Source organism: Cebidichthys violaceus, unplaced genomic scaffold (genome assembly GCF_023349555.1).
Source record: "Cebidichthys violaceus isolate CVI_PGR_0920_01 unplaced genomic scaffold, fCebVio1.0.p SCAF_159, whole genome shotgun sequence".
NCBI lineage: Eukaryota > Metazoa > Chordata > Actinopteri > Perciformes > Stichaeidae > Cebidichthys > Cebidichthys violaceus.
In genome coordinates, this window is record NW_027176328.1 from 101515 (window position 1) to 123978 (window position 22464).

General features: G+C 46.2%; 1 protein-coding gene across 4 annotated transcripts in view; it reads right to left on the minus strand.

Annotated features, from left to right (window-relative positions):
- Positions 1 to 22464, minus strand: part of hdac4 (histone deacetylase 4) — a 109571-nt gene that overhangs the window by 20203 nt on the left and 66904 nt on the right. For all 4 annotated transcript variants that reach the window (XM_068710526.1, XM_068710524.1, XM_068710527.1 and 1 more), the window contains 15 exons: positions 20907 to 21035; positions 20485 to 20591; positions 20149 to 20268; positions 19736 to 19949; positions 18569 to 18780; positions 14110 to 14391; positions 12631 to 12817; positions 12064 to 12197; positions 11257 to 11359; positions 9898 to 9944; positions 3479 to 3586; positions 1531 to 1586; positions 1171 to 1258; positions 401 to 520; positions 222 to 319 (listed from right to left, as the gene is read on the minus strand). In XM_068710526.1, coding sequence (XP_068566627.1) covers positions 222 to 319; positions 401 to 520; positions 1171 to 1258; positions 1531 to 1586; positions 3479 to 3586; positions 9898 to 9944; positions 11257 to 11359; positions 12064 to 12197; positions 12631 to 12817; positions 14110 to 14391; positions 18569 to 18780; positions 19736 to 19949; positions 20149 to 20268; positions 20485 to 20591; positions 20907 to 21035 — 2005 coding nt within the window. The remainder of the gene's footprint in view (positions 1 to 221; positions 320 to 400; positions 521 to 1170; positions 1259 to 1530; positions 1587 to 3478; positions 3587 to 9897; positions 9945 to 11256; positions 11360 to 12063; positions 12198 to 12630; positions 12818 to 14109; positions 14392 to 18568; positions 18781 to 19735; positions 19950 to 20148; positions 20269 to 20484; positions 20592 to 20906; positions 21036 to 22464) is intronic.

A 22464-nucleotide genomic window follows, 5' to 3' on the forward strand; every position in this document is an offset into this window, starting at 1 on the left:
GTGTGAGAGGTTATAAATAGCTCCAGAAAGTGGACCTAATAGAAATCAGGCCTGGCATCAGGAGGAGCTCCCTACCTCCTCGACAGCCCTCACTACATCATTTGTCAAGCTATTTGCTGTGTTTCCTTCCCTTGAAGTCACCTTCAGGACAGACGGCACCACGAACACAGCCGCTCAGTCTCAACGCGTCTCTAAAGTAGCAGGCGACATCGGTGTCTTACCTAAATGCAGCCAGGTACTCTGCATCACTCATGGGAGGTTCTAGTCCTCCAGTAAAGGCAATGTTCACATTGAAGCCCTCACCCGCTCCACTGCCCACCTACAACACAAGCATGAGCGGGTTACTTTGTGCAACGGGAGCGGCAGGCCGGCAGAGACACAGACCGGTGCTGCTTCCCACCTCGTCAGGCGCTCCACTGCCGGGGAAGAAGTTCCCGTCGTCGTAGCGATGCAGCGACAGGTAGAGAACGCTGGGGTCAGCGTAGAAGGCCTGCTGGGTGCCATTGCCATGGTGAACATCCTGGAAACGTGGAGGTAAAAGAAAGGATTGGTTAGGGAAACATCTTAGTGTGGTGTGGAGTGGGTTTGGGAAGATGGGTCATTAACTCCAGAGACATAGCCGTCTTGTCACCAAAAGGACCTCAGGTCACATTAGACGGGTTATCAACTCGTGCGCCTGCACTGAGAGCAGCTGAACGACACGCAGACTACACATCTGTACCTCAGCCTGTTGTGACGTCAAGAAGGGATGGTCGGCAGGATTTAATGAAACCCCTGGACTTCAAAAAGGCATTCACTTTAGCAAACATCAATTGAATGACCTCATCGTCTACATCCCGAGAATGCTTTAATATGTGATCCTAAAAATGTCGCTGTTGGCCGCAGCGGCATGACAGCGAATTTACTCGCTGCGACAGACGGAGAGGAAATGAAAAGACCTTCAAAGGCTTTTGATGGTCGTGACCAGCGAGGGACCCACGGCCGAGGCTTTGTCCTACCTTCAGAAACAACACTGACCTAAATAACATCATAGCATATATTAAGCAGAACAAGTACAGCTGTATTAACAATGCAGTTATAGTTTTGAACTGTTTCAATGTGGAGCATATATGTCTACCACTTACACTGTCTATTCCCTAAGTAGATGGTTATGTAACACGAGGAACTCACCCAGTCCACGATGAGGACTTTACTGACGTTGAGTCTCTGCTGCAGCAGCTTGGCTGCAATGGCGACTGAGTTGAAGTAGCAGAAGCCCCTGAAAGTGGACAGTAAGAGGACAGCGCTGATCAACTTCTCTCAAATTATAGTAGATTTACAATGTTGTCACGACAAAGTGCATCTCTCTTTGAGAACACACTGATGTCTGCTGAGCAGACATGAAGCAGAAGCTTTGATACGACAGGACGGCTACGACTAGAAGGACAAGCTTAACACAGCGAGGGAGGAGGAAGACAAATATGAAGTCAACAAAATGCTGTCAAACAGCCCAGAGCTGATCTTTCTCTTGGTCTCTTTGTATTCACTTACATGGGCGTGCTCTCCTCAGCGTGGTGTCCAGGAGGTCGAACTACAGCGAAACCATTCTGTCAGGGGAAACAAAAGTCTTACACACAGCCTATTGAATCAGTTGATTCTATCTGACCCTAAAGCTGCTCACTCTAGTCTAATGACACTTTCACTTTCTCTCAGAGAGACGGAGAGGTCAGAAAATGACATCACAAATACATAAATTAAAGCAAAAATTTATTTAATCCTGTGATTTAATGCCCCAACGCCTTAGTTCAAGATTTAAAACAAGTTTCTCTCATTCAAAAGCGTGTGTGTGCGCACACACAGAAACAGACGCTTACATCGGGTCAGTTAAGGGAAGCTTTGTTAAGGGACCTGCGGGACTCCCGGAAACTGTTTTTGGGGGCTGCCGCTGCTCTGTGCTGCGTGGGGACATTAGATCGATGTTTGGGCTGATGTAGAGCGAGGCAAGTCCGACTAATGATGTTGAGTCAGCTGCTGTGGATTAGCAGCCAGCCGGGAGTTTACTGCAGAGACGACTGCCTCAGCTGTTTGAAGACACTCCGCATTATACAGTATGTACGTAGGTGTAGGAGCGACAAGGGGAAGGTGGAAGAGGAAAAATAACTACGGATTAAAATAGACATGGGTGGAGGAATAGAGAGCAACAGATGGAGAGACAGACATGTGTGAGTGTGTGCGTGGTGTAGAGTCATGTCCTTCTGTGGAGGATCTTCAGAAGACCATCTGTGTGTGTGTGTGTGTGTGTGTGTGTGTGTGTGTGTGTGTATGAATGTGCGTACACGTGTGCATGTCTTAAGATCAGGTTAAGCTGAGTCAATACATGTGAACTTTAACCCTGTATTATTCCAACACATTCTCACTCCCAGCACGTCAAACACTGAAGCTTCAAACGATGACGCTCAAGGTTTCCCTCCAGCGTCAGCTTTGAACGCGGCAGGGACCGCGTGTCAGCTTCCACTCGCTACATACATGGTGTCTTTTCAAAATAAACTTCTGTCATCACAGGAGGTTAGGTTCAGGTTCGAGAGGTTCAGGAAACAGAGCGTGGTTGACAATAACTTGACTGACGAAAGACTTGTGTAGCAAGTGACTAGAGGTGTTTTAGTTTCTCCTGGAAGTCCACCGGCTCTTAGTGCTGTGTTTGTTGTGTCTAACAATGGCGCGTGTGTGTTTACATTGGAGTTGGTTGAAAACGCCCAGAGGTACTGACCAACTGTCGCTATTTGACGAGTCTGGAGTGAGACCGAGTTGATTATTCGTGTTTTACCTTGATAATACCAATCACACATGTTCTAGACATTGTAGACCCTTGTTTCTTCATAGTAATCTGCCCATATGTAGAACAAGTACTGAATGCAAGTACATATAGTATGGCGTGCTACTGTCTCTCAGAGGAATGTCATTAGTCTGTGGCATGCTGGTGCTAAGCTAACGCTAAGTGCGACGGCTGCTCTGCAGGTGGCTGTGGTGTAATGCCAATAAAACGGGCCCGTTAGCGGGGACTGCTGGCATTTGCAGCGCCCGAGAGCAGGGCCTCCCTGCTGGGTTCAAACAGTGAGCAGCCATCGCCACAGACACAGGAAGGCTGGCTGCTGGGGCAAAGCATGACGGGGGGGGGGATGTCTGTCTGGGAGGTGCTAACGAGACTTTGGGGTGGATGGTTCTGGCAGGACTTTCTCCTTTCTGGAGGTGTTTGGAGGTGTGAATGGGTAATACAGCGCTATGAGGCGCCATAACAAGGGTTTAAGTAAACCCTTAGTGACTAACATAAAGGCCTTCCCAGTGCTAGTCAGGATTTGTCTTGGTGGGGTCCAGCTGAGCTTTGTTTCGTGTTTGCTCCATCTTATTGGTGTGGTTATTATATGCCTGTAGTCCCTAAAAATAAAGCCCAGCAAACAGCCACGACTTCGCTGCTCATTTGACTCAAAGTATCCGAACTAACCTTCAGTTCACCCGACGCTACTTTGAAGACCAGCTCCACCACCGAGCCGACGGCCAGACGAGCCGCACTGGATGAATGGACCTCGTTCCAAATGGTGTCGCTGTCCACCTGCGCACGCACGCACGCACGCACGCACGCACACACACACACACACACACACACACACACACACACACACACACACACACACACACACACACACACACACACACACACACACACACACACACACGTGTTGTTTATCACATTTTTAAAAGTTGGCAGAAAACATGCATCTTCATGCTGTTTTTCGTTCATTTGGGGACATCTGATGCCGTGGTTTACAGTCATTTAGCGTGACAGCGATTGTTAAACTGTGAGGACATTTGAAATCATTTAGCTTATGTCATTTCACATCAAAGTTAGTCTTTGAAAGTGGCAGTTTAGGGGCAGCTGGAATGTTTTCACGGACGTGGACCGAAACCAAGAGAGAATCTGTGAGGCAGCAACGCATATTTAGAAGCTTAATCATACTCTGAACATTTATTACAGCACACGCTTAGGAGCACAACTGTGATCAATACATGAAAGATAAAAACGTTAATTATTACGTAGTGCTGGGCGGTATACCGGTTCATTTTTCACACAAAGCCGAAACTCTTCAACAGGAAGCTAAATATACTGTTCTCTATGAGCGCTGCGGTGGAGCTAGTTCTGTAGAGTGGATCGAGATGAACCCTAATCATGGTCATCACTTTATAACACAACAATTAATAACCCACAGCTAATGCTCTTAACAGGGCAACACACCTCAGCACTGCAGTTTGTAACGCATAAACAATTTGTAACACTAATAATTGTACATTTGTAAAATGACACCGCCGAACGGCATGCTGGGTACAGCTCGCTAGCTAGCCCGTTAGCTAGTCTGCTAACAGCTGAGAGAGGCTCCGTCTACAGTAACGTTACATTAAAGAACAGAACAGAGCGCTGCAGGAGGAACAAAGAGAGACCGGAGATGAACCAGTAGAGCCTGTGACCAGCAGAGGAGCTTCAGTATTTATTACTCATTCTGGCATTTATTGTAATTTCATGTGACAATCTTAAGGTGAAGGGTTCACCAGTCAACCAGTTTTTGCCAACATGTCGACAAATCAATTGCTAAATAAAATCAATATCAATTAAAGCTGCAATCAGCATTGATCGGGCCCTCGCAACGTCACACACGTCAAGGGTACTGGCAGGACTCTGGTTGATGCGGCAATGCATTTCTGTGACCATCATACACTGCATGCACAAGTTAGATGATATTTCCTGCGTCGACCAGCAGCATAGCAAGACCATGTTGCCAGGTCTTAAGCCTCAAATGTCTTGAGTGTACCTCCGATACAGTCATAAATGTAAGCCTGTTAAGATCATTAAGAAAATGAACGTGTGAATGTGCTTCAGTATTTGTAACATAACAGACTGTCAGGTTACTGGGATGGAGTTCAACTCCCTGCAGTGTCCTACTGATTGTATTTGGACTTACATGAAAGTTAACAGAACAGCAGTGTCATTTGTTTTTACTTGAACACTTTAATTTGACACCGTTTTCATTTTAAGCTCTTCTGTAACTTTAGATTGTAGTGTGAAGCATTCATTGTAACATTTAACCTGATTCTCATGTAGAAGCTCTAGACAGATCATTTATACTAATGCCCACTGACATGGTTTGAAAAACACTGTTGATTAACTTTTGTTCTCCAAGCATCTTAGTTTGCACATATTTAGATCAGAGAAGTCTTTTTCTCATGGTGTGCCCACAAACCCTGTTTGGGCCGCTGTTATTATAGAATTCTGTTTACGTCCGTGGTTGCCAGTAGGTGGCGCTATGACTATGAGTTAATATTGGCATGCAGAAGACCTAAAATCACAACAGCAATCAAGCATGTCAAGTTTGGGGCAGTTTTGACAAAGTAAGGTTGAGTTACAAAAGCTTGATGGATGATGGCGAATCATGTAAAATTGCCGCGACACCAAGTCCATGTTATCCGATGAAACATCAAGCTTTTAGTAACTTTTAATCGTTAAGGTCTTTAGGTTGTTCTGACCAAATTCTAAGCTGATCGGATTATTTCCCTAGGAGGAGTTCGTAGTGCAGCACCTGGAAAAGGAAATAAAACCACAAGAAATTCATACAAAATTCAAATTGGCTGACTTCCGGTTGGGTTTAGAGCATGGACCCCGAAGACTTTTTTTTAAGTCTACATGTGATACACCTGCTTACTTAATTTCATACATCTAGGTGAAACGTACTGCAAGGGCTGCATCGTCGAAATATTGTAGGGGGCGCTATCGAGCCGAGTTGCCACTCTGAAGCATTAAAATCACATCAGATAACTACATTCAGGATTTTAAATGTGTGTGACAAGTTTGATTTTGTTTTGAGTATTTTTAGCCCCTCAAAAACACCTTTGTTTTTCATGGAGAGGAATGCATCGCCACGGCAACGGCATTTCACGAAACAACAAGCTTTGAGTAACTTTTAATCACAAAGGTCTTTAGATTGTTCTGTCCAAATTCTAAGTTGATCTGATTAGTTCCCTGGGAGGAGTCCGTTAAAGTAGAGCGCCTGGAAATTGAAAAAACGACACTAGAAATTCAGACTAAATTCAAAATGGCTGACTTCCGGTTGGGTTTAGGGCATGGCCCCAAGAGACTTTTATTTAAGTCCACATGTGATACATGTGCCTACCAAATTTTGTTAATCTATGTGAAACGTACTGCGAGGGCTGCTTCGTCGAAATTTAGTAGGGGGCGCTATTGAGCCGATTTAACACTCTGATTGAATAAAATCATATTATAGAACTACATTTTGGCCTTGTGATCTGTGTGTCAAGTTTGCTTGTGTTTCGAGCTTTTTTAACCTCTCCAAATGACCATTGTTTTTCACGGCGAAGACTGCGTTACCACGGCAATGGCGTTCGACGAAACATCAAAAGCTTAGAGAACTGGCATTATGAACTTCTTACATTTGTGTGGAACAAATTTGATGTTGATCTGATTTTCCAACTAAGAGAAACAAGCCAAAGTATAAAGACTTTAACTTACTGTTGCCAGTAGGTGGCGCTATGACTATGATTCAAAATTGGCTTGCAGATGTCTTCAGGCCTGGAGTTTAATCAAACATCTGAAATCTGGTAAAGATCTGATGATGCGGAGTCGAGTTACATCAGTTTATTCGTTCATGGCGAAGGATCGAAATTCGCAGAGCCGCCACGTCGCCACGCTTCGACAACTTCCTACAATTTTCACAATGAAGCATTATCAAGGTCTTAAGGCTTTTGTGACAAAATTTGAGAGGGATCCGATTAATCTGTGAGCAGTAGGGTGTCAAAGTACACAACCTATTACTTCCTGTTGCCACTAGGTGGCGCTATTACTATGATTCAAAATTGTCATATACATGTGTTCAGGGTCAGGATGTTATGACATATGAGAAATTTGGAGCAGATTAGGCAATGTACAGCCGAGTTACAACAACTTCCTGTTTCATGGCGAATGGTGTTTTTTTGCCGCCACGCCACGGACACATAGTTCGATAACTTTTTGATCTTTGAGTATCGTTTCACTGCCAAGGTCTCAAGAGCATACTGACCAAATCTGAAGGCAATCGGGTTTAATCTCTAGGAGGAGTTTGTTAAAGTACGGCGCCTTGAAACGGTCCAAAAACGTCATAAAATTCAAAATGTCCGACTTCCTGTTTGGTTTAGGATATACCTCCTTTTGACTTTTTTGTACGTCCCATCACGTTCCACATACCTACCAAATTTCATACAGCTAGGTGAAACCCAAAGTTGGGGCTACTCTGTAGGGGGCGCTATCGAGCCAAAATGTCATGTCGCAGCTGGACACCCCAATAATACTGGAATTTTCACCACGATTGAATTTTGTGCCAAATTTCAAAAGATTCCCAGTATCCCAAGCACCTCCTTTTTGCGATGAAACTGGTACGATAATAATAATAATAATAATAATAATAAAAAACATTAGAATAACAATAGGTCCTCCGCTCCGACTACGTCGGTGCTCGGGCCCTAATTAAATCTGCCAAGAACTTCAGACGTGAAGTCCTGGATTAAACATTTTAAATACGACGGAACATTTGAAGTCCGGGGACAAACAAACTGGAAATGAAGGAAAGCCAGGAAAAGTTGAGCTGTTCTGCATTTATTTACACATCTTCTGAGTGTTTGTGTGTTTGAGTCAGTTCAGACATAGGGGCCGCCATTCAGTGGTCAAGCCTGATTAATGCTGAGGCACGCTCAGCCCCAATCACAACAGTACACACACACACACACACACACACACACACACACACACACACAAGCCAAGTGGACCACAATAGCCTACATGATTGATTGTAAGCAGGGCCGTGCACAGGACAACATACACACCCTCCATCAGGCAGACGGAGCACGTGATAAACAGAGAGAAGAGCTGGCAGATGAAAAGAAGAGAAGGAAGGTCTGTGTGTGGATGTGTTTCAACCGTACACACATGTGCGGAGCGGACCGACGCCAGAGCTCCGGACCGGGCTCTCCGATGTTAAACCCGCGGCTGTCCCACTTTGAATGTGTTAACTTTAACCTGCCGGTCACCCGCTCTGTCGCGCTTCATCCACGCCGACTGCCTTTCGGTCAGTCAGCTGGCCGACAGTCACGGTCACCCCGGTCAGACCCGCGGGCCCTTTCAACCAGTCAGTGCGTGAAGCGACTCGACAGCTTTTTCGGGCCGGCGGGCCCACTTCACTTTCCTCTCGTCTCCAGCGACGGGAATGATGGAGGCTGGAGGAGAAACCCCATAATAACATCCACAGAGGGAGGAAAAAGGCTCTTTTCAAGCCGTGCCAAGAAAGACCACGGAATAAAAACTGTGGTGCGTTCGCCGTAGACGAAAAACTGAAAAAGGAGGGAGTGAGGAGGTATGGAGAGCGTCGTCGCTCTGACTCAGGGAGCAGAATGTGAAGAGAGAGAAACCGGCAGAGTGGAAGACACCGTGTCGTGTCTTCCACGTGGACGAGGAGAGCGAGCGGCTGAAGAGCCCACGAGTGAACGGGAAAGTGAATCCTATAAGTCAGTTCATGAGCACAAACAGTCGGCTCTGAAGCAGCATGTGGAGACTGGGTGGGTTTATGATCTGCCGTGTTGATGTTAGTTTTTTGCCTCAAGCCAAGAGTGGGACGCAAACTAGGCAGGGAAGAGTGAAAGGGAAGGTGGGCGTTTGTGTGTGTGTGTGTCAGAGGTAGAAAAGAGCGGGAGAGAGCTGGGATGACTGAATGATGGTTCCCCACAGGCTGACAGCCTAATTTCAGCCCCCTTCCTCTGTAAATGTGTGTGTGTGTGTGTGTGTGTGTGTGTGTGTGTGTGTGTGGGGGGACTTGTATGTGTGTGCATGACAGGAAGACAACAATTTAGCCCCATTTGCCGTTATAAAGAGCAGAGCAGAGCTCTTCTCATTCCCACCACAGCAGCAGTAACCCCTGAGGGAGGGAATAAGGGGGGGGGGGGATTTTGAGATGCAGAATTGTTATGTAAAAGACATAAAGAGCTGTAGGTGGATTGGCCTTTGGAAATCCTCAACCGTGTGAAGGAGTCAACAGCCACACACACACACACACACACACACACACACACACACACACACACACACACACACACACACACACACACACACACAGACACACAGGTGTGAGACTGCCCGGACAGATCCATTTCAAAAGACAGCACTTCCAGCTCTGAGCAGCCATCTAAATCATTGCCTAACACACTGCTACGCACACAAACAAAAACATACACCCCCAACTATACCAAGGCACGTGCAAACACACGCAAACACACACACGCACGCGCACGCACGCACGCACACACACACACACACACACACACACACACACACACACACACACACACACACACACACACACACACACACACACACACACACACACAGCTTGTATGCTGAAAACATCTGGTTATAATTACAAACACTGCAGAAAGGCAAGCAACAGCTTTTGTTGCCTCTGGTCCTTGAGGGGCGTTTGTGTGTGTGTGTGTGTGTGTGTGTGTGTGAGAGTGTGTGTGTTTGAGAGAGTGTGTGTGTGTGTGTGTGTGTGTGTGTTTGGTGGAACAGGAACAAATGGGACCATTATTTAGGCAGGGGCAGAGAGAGAGAGAACAGTTGTTAGACTGCTGTTTGATGAATCTCTGCTGTTTGTTTCCTCACAGAGTGAGGTGGAGCGGTGCAGGTTGGATATTGATTAGATTAGCACCGTGTTGTAAAAAACTAACCGTCTATTACAACAATTTTCCACTGAACAAGCGTGACTAACATAGCAGGCGCACAAATTACCAATACTTCATCACCTAGTGAATGTTTGTTAGACGTAAGTGACTTACCCCGATGCCTCCGCACGGTAACCTCACAAACATGGGACTCACTGAACCTGAGGCAGAAACACAGAAACACAGAAACGTGGAATTAGAAACCGTGATATGGAAATGAGAAAAGAGAGAGCGACCGGGTGAAGTGGTAACTTTCTGGACTCACATGACCCCCTAGAAACTGAGCAATCGACCCTTTGACCTGATCTAACAGCGAGAGTATACAAGGGCGGGCCTTAATTGGTGGAGGTGAAGGGGGAACGAGTATCTCATAATAATAATAATAACCATAATAATAATAATAATGACAATTAAACCCTCTCCCTGCTCTTCAGTGGGAATCAAGATTTTAGGCCAGAGAGAGATCCGTTGGTTAGAATTTCCTCTAAAAAGACATTTTTTTAATTGTTATTCTCCAAACAACTTTATTGCCTTTAAATTGAATCTAACTGACTGTTCACCCTGTGAAAAGGTTTTTAAAGCAGCATGTAGAAACTGAACTGCCCGGATTATCAAAACATTGAACTAATCTCCATCTCGTGTTAACAACTGGACCAGTGTAAAGTTTCAGACCTCTGAAGCTCAAGGGGCAGAGCGTGGCACTCACAGGGGGTCCATGTGCTCAACAGTGTCTACCATTACATTACATTACAGTCATTTAGCAGACGCTGTTATCCAAAGCAACTTACAATAAGAGCATCAACAAAGGTATTCAAAAGAACTACTAGTCACCAGAAGTCATAAGTACATCTCCTTTAAACAAGCATCTAAGAGCATGAAGCAGAGCATAACTCAGAGCCAACAAGAAACAACCTCGAACCAGATAGTTAATACACACACACACACACACACACACACACACACACACACACACACACACACACACACACACACACACACACACACCTGCGCTTTAAGCCACAAAGGCCAGACATAAGTGACAAAGCAGCCTGTGCAACTTCCAGTTAACAAGCTTCAGCAGTTCCTCACCTGATCACCTCCAGGACTTTATTAGATCGGACCTTTTGTCATGACACGGTTTAAGCATTACAGCTGATTCCTTTCACAGACGCTGCAGGTTCGTGGTGTTTAAGAGAAGGACTTAGTCTGAGATTTAGTCGACTGAAATGGACAGCTCAACACTTAACATTGCACGTCTGCATGCAGACTGATGTGTGCAGTGTGTCGTCTGTGTGTAAAGTACTGCGAAACACTTGAGCAACACTATTTATCTCAACACTCATTCATAGCCAGCAGACTAGTTAAGACAGCAGCATGGCTGGCAGTCACTTACTGCTGGATCAGTTCAAACGTACACACAGAACGTGTTTATGCAATTGTGTGCGTACATCGATGCGTCATTGTATGCCTTACAGTCCAGTTTCTGCCGCAGCGGGTTGGTTCCGTAGAGCAGGACGTGGGCTTCGGAGTGGACCGTCTGTAACTCCTCCAGCGAGGCCTTCCTGCCGCGGATACACTGGTCACAGAGGAGACAAAGAGGGACAAATCAGGGTCAAAACGACTTGCTCACCATCCAAACTGCCATCGACACCAAAGAAGACGACAAGGATGGAGTTACATTGTTTGAAGTTTGTGTCCCACACTCATGGAGAGGTACGTCATGTATGGAGGCACAGTGGGGTCTGCATGCGTTCAGTAAATAGAGTTTAGGAGGTGAAAGTGGTTCATTTTAATGCCATAAGCTCTTAAGTGTTTAGTTTTCATTGGTAAAGCCTGGTGCCAAGACAAAATAGGTCAACACTGCCCCCCTCTGGTCATTAAAGCAACCTGCATTTCAGAGTTGAACACTGGCAGGTTTTATACTATTAACTTCTTAAGATCACAACAGGTAGAGGAAAAAACCCAGTGACACGTTAACAACACGTCTATTCGTTCAGTGTGAGGAGGCCTAAATATTTGTAATGTGGCAAATGTATAAAAACCATGACAGTTGCTTTATGTGCTAACCTCGAAATAAGTTCTCAGTAATTGAGATGAGGATAAAATACATTTGTTTACTCGACTCACCGTAGCTCCAGGACAGGACAATTCAACTCTAAAGCTTTATAATGTCAAGGCAATCATATCTATAGAGCGCCAAATCACAACATATGTGATCGCAGGTGGAGATGATACTTCAAAAGCTACATCTATTGAGGTCAAGTGTAACTGTGGCCTCACCTCGCAGTGAGCCCTGAGGCCGGTTTCCTGCAGTCGGGACCAGATGCTCTGGATGCGTCCGGCGTGCTCTGGATGGCTGGTGGTGTTGCCGCACATACACTGGTGCTTCTGCATCAAAGAGTCATACACCAGACCTGGAACAATACACACATACCGTGTATTTATTTGTACATCTTTGACAACGAGGGCAGGACCAGTTGTGGCAACAGGATTCCTATAATCACGACGTTAAAGTCCCACGTTTTGATTATGTATTGCAACGGCTTCACCGTAAACAAACATGTCACACTGAGAGCGTCCAGAGAGATGAGGCGACTCCGTGGAGTACATCACACTTGTTGTGGAGCATGTCGTCACAAGGCTCAGAATACCTAGCAACAGCCTTGAGCGTGTAAACAGCCGCGGTGTGGTTTCCTCTAACCTGCAATCAGCAGCATCAGAGTGTTTTCATAGATTGTTGTTTGCCGCTCTACTTTACGATGGACACACACCCCGATAAATAGCACAATATATGCTGCCATGTGTTATGCGTTAGAACCATATCATCATTAATACTTTTCTACAGACCTGTTGTAAACCGAGGCTTGGCAGGCGGCTCCTGAATCACCATGGGGAAGGAGGCGGAGGCTGGGGACGACTGAGCCCTGGAGAGGGGGCGGTGTCCGGCGAAGCTGATCGACAACCCGGCTGCTTCCATAGAGGCTTGGTAGTTCCTCAGCTGGTGGATCCGCTGCTGCTCCAACAGCAGAGCCTGCTGCTCGCGCACACACACACACACACACACACACACACACACACACACACACACACACACACACACACACACACACACACACACACACACACACACAGGGACATGTATACTGGATTACTGCTGGACTGCAATGTCTTTCCCCTTCCAGTAGGTGGCACCAGATTCTTGCAAATACCAAGCTGCTGTGCTACACAATATATGCTGCAGGCATAAGAGTTGAACTTGTGTTATACGGTGACATGTGAGGTTTTCTCTTCTGTGCAGTGTATCGCATGACAACCACACAATTATGGAAGCAATGCAGGGAAATCTGTCAAATATGATATTGACTGAAAAAGACGATCTAGTACAAATAATGAGCCATCAAACGCCTTCAAAACGGCAAAGTGAACTTATTGATGATTTCCTTTGAAAAGTGTCTCAAACTTTGTTTTGTGCACCTGGGTTATGTGTCTGACACCAAGCAATCCCGTTAATTATGATGGGCGCGTCTGCTTACATTGGGCTCCATGGCGACAGTGAGGGGAGTGCCTGATTGAATTTGGCTGAAAGGACGGCAGGGATGGGCTAGACCGATGAGGACATGGTGTCCTGACTGGGTATGGCTGCACGTGTGTGTGTGTGTGTGTGTGTGTGTGTGTGTGCAATACAGATATATAGAGCATATAAATGTCTGAGGCTTTGTGTGTGGAGAACATTATGCATGAATTTTGAAAGCATGTGAATGTGATTGTCCATGTGTGGAGGAGGCTCACGAGCCCTGAGCCATTCATAAACCTATAAAAACACACACACACACACACACACACACACACACACACACACACTCTGCGTTAGCATGTGTGCCAAGTACAACCTGTGTTCTACTAAAACTCAGAGGATGGACAGACAGTGAAGAAGAGGGTTGAATGTTTCAGTTAGTCACTACTCCATCTGTCACTGCTGTAAGATCATTCATTTTCTTTAAAAAATAAAATTTTGGCAACCAGTGACAAGAAAGTCGTTATGATGGTAATACATACACACGATGAGATACTGTTACAGAGGAGGGATTTGATGCCGAAGTTAAAATGAGTTTCATCTTCCCTCTTTCTATTTTGACTCTGTAAAGTGTGAAAAGAAGATTACATTTGTGTAATCTGCATTTTAACTGACTGTAATTCAACAGTCCCCATCATTCACTGATCGTCTCACTCTCCTCCTCCTTTCTTTTTACACGTCTACCTACCTCTTCCCGCTGTTCCACCTCGCGTCACCTTCTCCTCCCGCTCCCACCCGCCCCGCGTCCTCACCTGTCGGAACAGGAAGTCCTGCTCGGCTTGTCTGTCCCTCATCTCTCTCTCCTCCTGCTGCTGGTGGTCCTGGGGGTCTGGAGGCTCCTGCTTGATGACCAGCACTCGCAGAGGCCCCGTGTCCTGCGCGCATGTTGAGGAGGACGACGGGGATGAAAGGGAGAGTCCCTGGTGCTCCCTGAGCTCCTCTTCAGTCTCCTCTGGGTGGCTCTGGTGCTGCCTGGCTGGCCCCGAGGCGCTGGAGCTCGCAGCCGAGACCTGATCCCCGGGCTTGGACATGATCTAGAGGACGGAAAGAGAAAAGGTCAGGTGAGAGTCTATTTAGAAGTCAGTTTAGTTTCTACTCTAAACCTAGATTAAATTCAAATTCAGTTTAGTCTGTTGCACCAAAACAGTGTTTTTTATCTTCTATGATTTGGCCTTCAAGAGCTTCTCTGTGGAGCCATCATGAGTAACATCAGGCTCGTCTCACTAACGTACAAACAATGGAACTTTAAAGGAACACAACGCACCTGAAACTTAAGGGTTAGGGTTAACCCTAACCCTAACCCCCCGCCCCCCCCTTTTATAACCTACTCATAGGTTATAAAAGAGGTCTGACCGCACACAAATTGTTTTTTCTATTTATCTTAATTTGGGTAAACCAGCATCTCCACATTGATTAAATTCTAACACTATTCTAAAATAACTACGCACTCAAATATTTAATTTAGCTGAAACCTGGATTAACTAAACAAGGAGTGATGCGTTAACCCTAATCTTACATTAAATTAATCCTTGTTCAGACATAATGCTTTAGAGGAGAAGTCTTCAACGACATGAGAGAAGACGTGCCATCAGGCCTGAGAGAACACCAGGGAAAGCAATGTGCCGTGCTGCACAACCTGCACCGCTTGATCAACTTCTGTGTTGTTCATTCCAAAAATAGCCGACTGCTCGAGTACAAAACAACAACGTGAAAGACCTGAAGGTTCTCCAAACAAGAGCTAACATTAGCCAGGCACAGGAGATAAACCGGTTCTCTGAACTCTTCATTACTTATTTACTGAGAGATCACCATAACTATATTTGAATTCATACACAGGTAGTGAACTCAACTCTGCCTGGGCCTGCAGGAGAGGAGAACACTGAGAAGAGGACACGAGGGAGGAAGGGAGGAGGAATCCAAGAGGGGTCGTTGTAGGAACCTTGTTGTGGCAGCTGTCTCTGTCGTCAAAGACCTCAACCTTGATGTGTAGGTCACGATTATACACACACACACACACACACACACACACACACACACACACACACACACACACACACACACACACACACACACTCTGCTGGCAGATTGCCCAGGGAACAGTCCATTGACGTCAGAGAGCAGGCTCTTGCCTCATCCCAGTCCCTCCTCTCCAAACAAACTCAAAACACTCATTCACTCCTGCTGCACTGATTCTCTCTCTCTCTCCCTCCCTCCCTCAGCCCTCCTTTTAAACAGAGGGAATAGTTGCTGGGATATGAACCATAAGGGGGACAGGCACTACATAAGCCTGTTGAATCAGAGAAAGGACAGAGAGAGAGTGTGAGGTGGAGAAGAACGCTTGACACTAGTTGTCACCGTCCGTGGGCCTTCCTCACACACTTTCACAACATCACGGAAGTGAGCACACCTCAGTATCGCCCTCAGCCGTCTCAGGTAACCAACGAGGAAGTGGCGGGCTCGGGCTGGAACCGTTTCAAGATTCTTTCATTCCTTTCTTCGCTGCCAACATGTCCGACAGTGAAAGCCTAAATTTAAGGTAGCAGGAGGAAGATTCAGGTTCTACAAAGTGGTGGCTGTCCAGATCAATAAAACTAAACACACCATACCGCTGGGACATTTGCAAGGATAGTTTGCGATCCTGAACTCGTGCATATGGTAATTATCAAATTGAATGTAAGCCACGATGGTCCTTATCTGTAGCATTTAACACAAAGCTATTCAAATCGTTCTGTAGAGACATGCCGCTGTGCTGCATGTCCTCACGTTAAATGAAAGTGTGTTATTTTATTATTATTATTATTATGCAGCAAGCAACAGTATATCTTGGGGGTACTTCTGCATTTTCCATTGTGCTGTTTGAGAGGCAGTACAGAGTCAATGACTAGCTGGGGACATTATCTATTTACATTACATGTGGTATGAATGGGACTACTGAGTACACAACTCAAATGGCTTTGGAACTGTAAAATTAAAAATAAAACTGAATATTTTAGCCAGAGCAACCACATGTCAAAGCTGGACTTTTGCATAGACTGTCTATAAGAAGTGTACGTAGTCACGGCGACGTCACCCATTGATTGGTGGACTGCGGTTTTGACACGACAGGGCGGAGCTAAGTACAACCGACCAAAGAGGTTACAATTAACGTTCATACACTGAAAAGACATTAAAGGGTTAAAGGTAGAGACCTGTCAATCACCAGGTAGCCCCGCCCCTAAAGCATCTCCTGCTTTATGGTCTGTTTGACTCTAAATGGAGCATAATGTACTAAATGAACATCATGCTGTATTGAAGAAGACTGTAAACTAGAGATTGAGACCATAAACTCATGTTTACAATGTTTACTGAGGGAATAAATCAAGAGAGAAGTAGAGTCATTTTAGACTAGACTTCTATGCAATCTGACAATTTTTCTTTTGCAAAATTGTCCGTTAGAGATAATTCAAGGTTGCTGCCTGGATTCCTGCCACAGTGGGGATTAAAGGGACCAGTATCTATGGCTGATTTTCGGTATCTGTCGATGCCACGGTCCTGTTTTGCAGCTATTGTCGATTTTACCGTTTACCGTTGGTGATCCCATAAATAGCAGCATTCATTTGAGTCGGATATGATGCCAGCACTGTCTGTCAACTCACTCAGTCAAGTCGATTCTTGCTTAATCACCAACTTCTACATGTCATAAAGGAATACAAAGGTTTGGATTAATGCTGGCAAAGCACTGAATGGAATGGTGTCACATGACAAGGTGTTTTCTTGATGCAGCTCTGGTTATCCCTTCAATAAGTTCAGAAGGTGTTCCAGGTGACATGTGGAGTGTGATCTCCACACACTGTGAAATGGTGGCAGATCATTTAAGCAGATTGAACTTTTCTGACTATGCAGAAATAACTAACTAACGAAACAACCCGTTCTCTCTGTCTCCCCACAGCAACAACTTCAACTTGTCACTGAAGTGAATTCACAGTGAAAGGTGTGGAAAATGGTGACAAATCCAACTAGTGCGTGTAGGTTAAACGCTGTTTGCCTACATGCAGCGGTTGCCAGCCGCTTCCAGACAAACATACGGTGTTAACAAAGCCAGTCTGGGAGGAAACCACGCTCACACAGAGAGGCCTCAGCTCTGAGTCCGGTGAGGCTTCCCAATGAGCCACAACGGCAGACAGTCAACTCAACCAACACTATGGACACACTGCGTTTCATCAGTCACTGTAGCTTTCTACTGTGCACTGACCAAGTGCCTATTGTTCAAATGGCAAAGCCTGCTGAAAAGGTCTTAAATAACAGGGTCTACAGTGAGTGCTCTGTGATTCGGTACACTCAGGGAATTAGGGAAGGACTCCCTCACACACGCACCATGAATTTAAAGCAAGGGGCCAGAACATGCCCATAATACCTAGCTAATGTACGCCTCAATGGTTAACAGTGTTTAGTGCACTCCCACTGAGGAACAGTTGTGTTTTTTTATTTTAATAGCAAGCTCACTAGGCGCAGTTCTCATTTTAAGTGGCCTGGAAAAGAGCATTAACACAAATGAATGTGACATGAAAATAACCTGGTTTTCCACATAAGCTGGACTTAATTAGCAGGAGTCACAACAACCCGGCGTTTTGAACGAGAGGGAGTCGCTAACAAGATAATGGGACTTCATCCTGAGGGAATATCTGCACACAAACAACCGTCTCCCTCTCTACAATGACCATATAAACGCTGCACATCACCTTGTGCGCGTGCGCGCGCGCACACACACACACACACACACACACACACACACACACACACACACACACACACACACACACACACAATGATGCAGTGAGCCACACTTCCTGGGTGACCATATATGGAGGCAGCTTCCTCTCCAGCACAGTTGCCAGGGTGACAGGGAGAAGTAGGGATACATGAACACGGACAAGAAAGACTTGCTAGAAGACTTGCTGATTGCAGGCAGATTCATCCAGAGACAGGATTCACAGACATTAAACAAATCAAAGTTGTGTAGATGGACAAAACAACACACACACACACACACACACACACACACACACACACACACACACACACACACACACACACACACACACAGCTGGCTGCTCCACCACAGCTGTTCAAATGTTGCCTCAGATACCATTCTTGACACATGCGCACATACACACATGCATGGATGGCAACCAACACATGCACACACCCCGCCCACCGCACACATGGAGCTACCTTGTTGATGATGTGCTGCTGCTGTTGGAACTGTTGTTTGTGTTTCTCCAGGAACTGCTGGTGTTGCTGCTGGACCACCAGCTGCTGCAGGGCCTGGGCCTGTCCACACTGCTGCTGGGGCAGAGGGGCCGACTGGGTTCTCCCCAGGGGACGGTGGCCCCGAGCAAGTTTGGAGACAGAGGGCGATGGCAGCGGGAGGCCAGCCAGACCAACTGTGGTGAGCACAGAGCGGTCACAGCAGAACGGCATTTTCAACAAGCTTGTTTATGTAGTTTGACGATCATTGCTTTTGAATATATTTCACACAGTAGGAAGTCAATGACACAACTACGGCTACTTTGATCACTTCAATTCTATTTTTAACAGAGGAACACACTGGACGGTTTGGTTACATTCATCTTTGTGTTCACTTTCAAGTCATTTAGAACAATTACTCGGTGTAAGTGACCTTTTTAACAGAACTAGAATTGCCACCTCGCAGTTGTATGCATCCGGCAACCAGGCAAGTTCAGTGTACACCCATGTCTGTCCAAAATGTAAACACGTCATCATTTTATCCACCTAGATTTTTGTGTGAAATTGTCATATGAATTCTTGAGTTATGGCCAAAAATATCCTAGAGTCTAATCAGTTCATCCTTGAGATGAACGTTTGACATTCCCTGAAGGCGTTTCTGAGATATCACGGTCACGAGGCCTAAGAGAGGTCTGATGCATCATGACTGTGATGCCCTGTAGAGCGGACTCTGTGACATGAAGCTGTGTGTGTGTGTGTGTGTGTGTGCGTGTGTGTGTGTGTGAGTATGTGTGTGTGTGTGTGTGTGTGTGTGTGTGTGTGAGTGTCCTGAAAATACTGCAATTCAAGCTGTTGAGTGAAATGCAAACAGGATTGCAAAAATGACAAAAATGAGTCCAGGTCACATAAAAAGAAACTACTCCCCTTTAAGAGAACAGGTAGACGAGGCCCATGGGACGGACACCTCAGAGCAGAGCTGTTTATCGAAAAAATAAACACTAGAAAATACTTTTCTACAATATTTACAGGTGTTACTTAAATATAAGAAAATTAGTTTTCAGTCATATAAAACAGTGAGCCAATGAAGCATACAACACACTGTAAGTTATACACTAAGATGGATTTCTACAGATGCATGCTGTGACTACTGACCCATTGGATTGTGGCTCTGCTCCAGCAGCACCATGTGTTGGAGGAGGGGGTTGTGACCCGCTGGGCCTCCTCCGGCCCCCTCCCTGTCCAGAGCCGAAGACGCCAAGTAGGAGGGCAGGTGGGCCGTGGGCAGGAACGGAGGGGTCAGAGGAATGCCCTGCTGTAGCGCGGGCAACGCCAGGCGACTCTCACCGTCCTGGTGTCCTGACACCACCTACAGAGAAAGAGAGAGATGGAGACAGAGACAAAGCAGGGTCACAATGAGACAGAATGGAGACAGATAGGCACACGTGTAAGGCACCATCATGCCAAAACAATAATTGATAAGAGCGGTTTTGCGAACTAAATATTCTTTGGTGTAATGAGTCATGCTGCATTAAAGATTTATAACACTGAGCATCGACTGTACTCACAGCGCTGGCCGGCCCTGTGGCTGGCAGTCCCAGGGTGATGTTGGGCAGAGAAGGGGAGGTGTAGAGAGACAGCTGGCTCACTGAACCCTCCCTAGCAGCCAACCGGTGAAGCAGGGAGGCCTGAACACACACACACACACACACACACACACACACACACACACACACACAACATTACAGTAAATACAGAGTACAGTCACAAAGTAGACATAGTGTTATGTACAGTGCATTTCTTCGCCTCTATACAGGCGAAGAAATACACACACACACACACACACACACACACACACACACACACACACACACACACACACACACACACACACACACACACACCTCTCCTGGGCTGCTGGAGATGGTGACCCCGTTCTCACTGGGGATGTTACTGGAGCTGTTGTTGGGGGAGCTGGGACCTGAGCCCGGTGCGCTGTTGCATGCGGACTCTATGACACACAACGCCAACATTAGATGTTTCTGAGATGAAATATTCTGTTTTGTGATAGTCCTTCTGGGGTGTATTCATATTATAAAATAAGGATTTTAGTTTTTTTATATTTAAATCCAATTCCTCACTTAAAATGATAGTGTTTGACTTTATTCATGACACTTAAAAAAAAAACATGTTGCTAGGCAAAATCCAGTCATTGATGTTACAAATATAGAGAAGAATGGGGATATGTTTAGTCTATTTTACTACAGAGGAAATCACATTCTTCACTGTGAACCAACGGAGGAAATCCAGCAACAAGGGTGCTCACCGGACACGTCTAGGGAACGCTTCTTGGCGGTAGTGATGGGGCCATCTTTCCTCCGGAGGAGAGGGCTGCTGCGGCGCTCCGTCACCTTCTGCTTTAGCCGGGAGCGCAGCTTCAGGTTGGGCTCCGAGGCTGAAGAGACAGAGAGGGGAACGGGGACATGACGGAGGACGTGGTCAAAAGGTGGAGGAGTTTCAGTCTATATGAAGACAAAACTCAAAAGTCTTTCAAGACCCTTCTTTTAGATTTGATGAAACTTTGTTGTCAATTGTTGTCAACACATAAGGCTGATCCCGTCCCATTTACCAAAGATGTGGCAGACGGAGCTCAGCAATGGCAAGGTTAAGTGTTTGATTGCCACCCGTTCTAAAAATATCCAAGTGTTACCCCCCGAATGTGCCCTGCAAGAGTGAAAATTACAGATTCCCTGTGAAGTGTCACTCTGGCAATCAGCGCTGCGGTAGATTGCCGGGGCCGCACAAGCAGGGGCTTGTTCGGGGCCATGTAGTGGGGCTAACAAGCTCGTCCATATAGGACCACACTGTATGTGTTGGCGGGACAGATTCCTGGAGTCAAGGGTTAGCCGGTGTCATGTGACAGTGGGAAGTGCCGCAATAAGAAAGGAGGCAGCCAACTGGCAGATTTCTTGACACAACGCTTAATGATGCTGCCTCCACGCTCTGTCGGCGAACTCGTTTCCAGACACTTTCAATTACAAAAACACAGCCACGTCCGCCGTCACGTGTGTTTGTGCGGCCGGGCTCTCCATCTCTTGGGGCTCTTGCCTCTCGCTCTGGCTTTGCGGCGGAAGACGTGTTGGCGACGTGCCGCGTGAGGGCAGGACAGAGAAGAGGCAAGCATTGAGTTCATTCTGGGAATCTGGTCAGGTCAGGGATGGACCTGACCTTTTCTGGACAATCTCGCTTTGCTGTCTGTCTCTGCCAGACTAACCCAGACACGGGCAGCTTTATTCCCTCCTCCACCGGCTTCCTTCCGTTCAATTAGTTGAAGCCGAGCGGGTCGACCTTCTGCTCGGTCCGCAACCTTGTATCAAACAGACCACGCTAAGTTCATTAGCCTCCGAGAGAAGGAGCCGGGGCTTCTTGGTACAGCCGAGTGGAAGCAGTTGATTCCTCTTTGTGTACTGCAGCGGCTTATTGTCGGAGGACGTATTCGGGGTCACTAACAACCCTTTGGCCCCTCGCTTCCTGTGGCCTTGAATGAGGTAGGACGAGGCCACGCAGAGTTGTAATGTACTTCAAAGAGGTACAAGCACTCAATATACCTCCTGGTCGGGGAGGATAAGATGACCAATTGTGAATTTATAATGTCTAAGCACTTTTTCAAATGCACTTTCAATTTTAAGGGGGACACGTGCCTGAACTTATGAAACTCAATTATTTAAAAAAGAGCTTCTTCTTCTTCTAAGTGGAGGGCACTCTTCCAAAGTCTTTGTTAAGAGCGATGGAGTGGGTCGGGATGAAATGCTATGCATTAGCTGAACTGACAGTAGTGCATTCAGGTTCAATTTGAGTCTATTGCACCGGGGACTGTAGTAGTC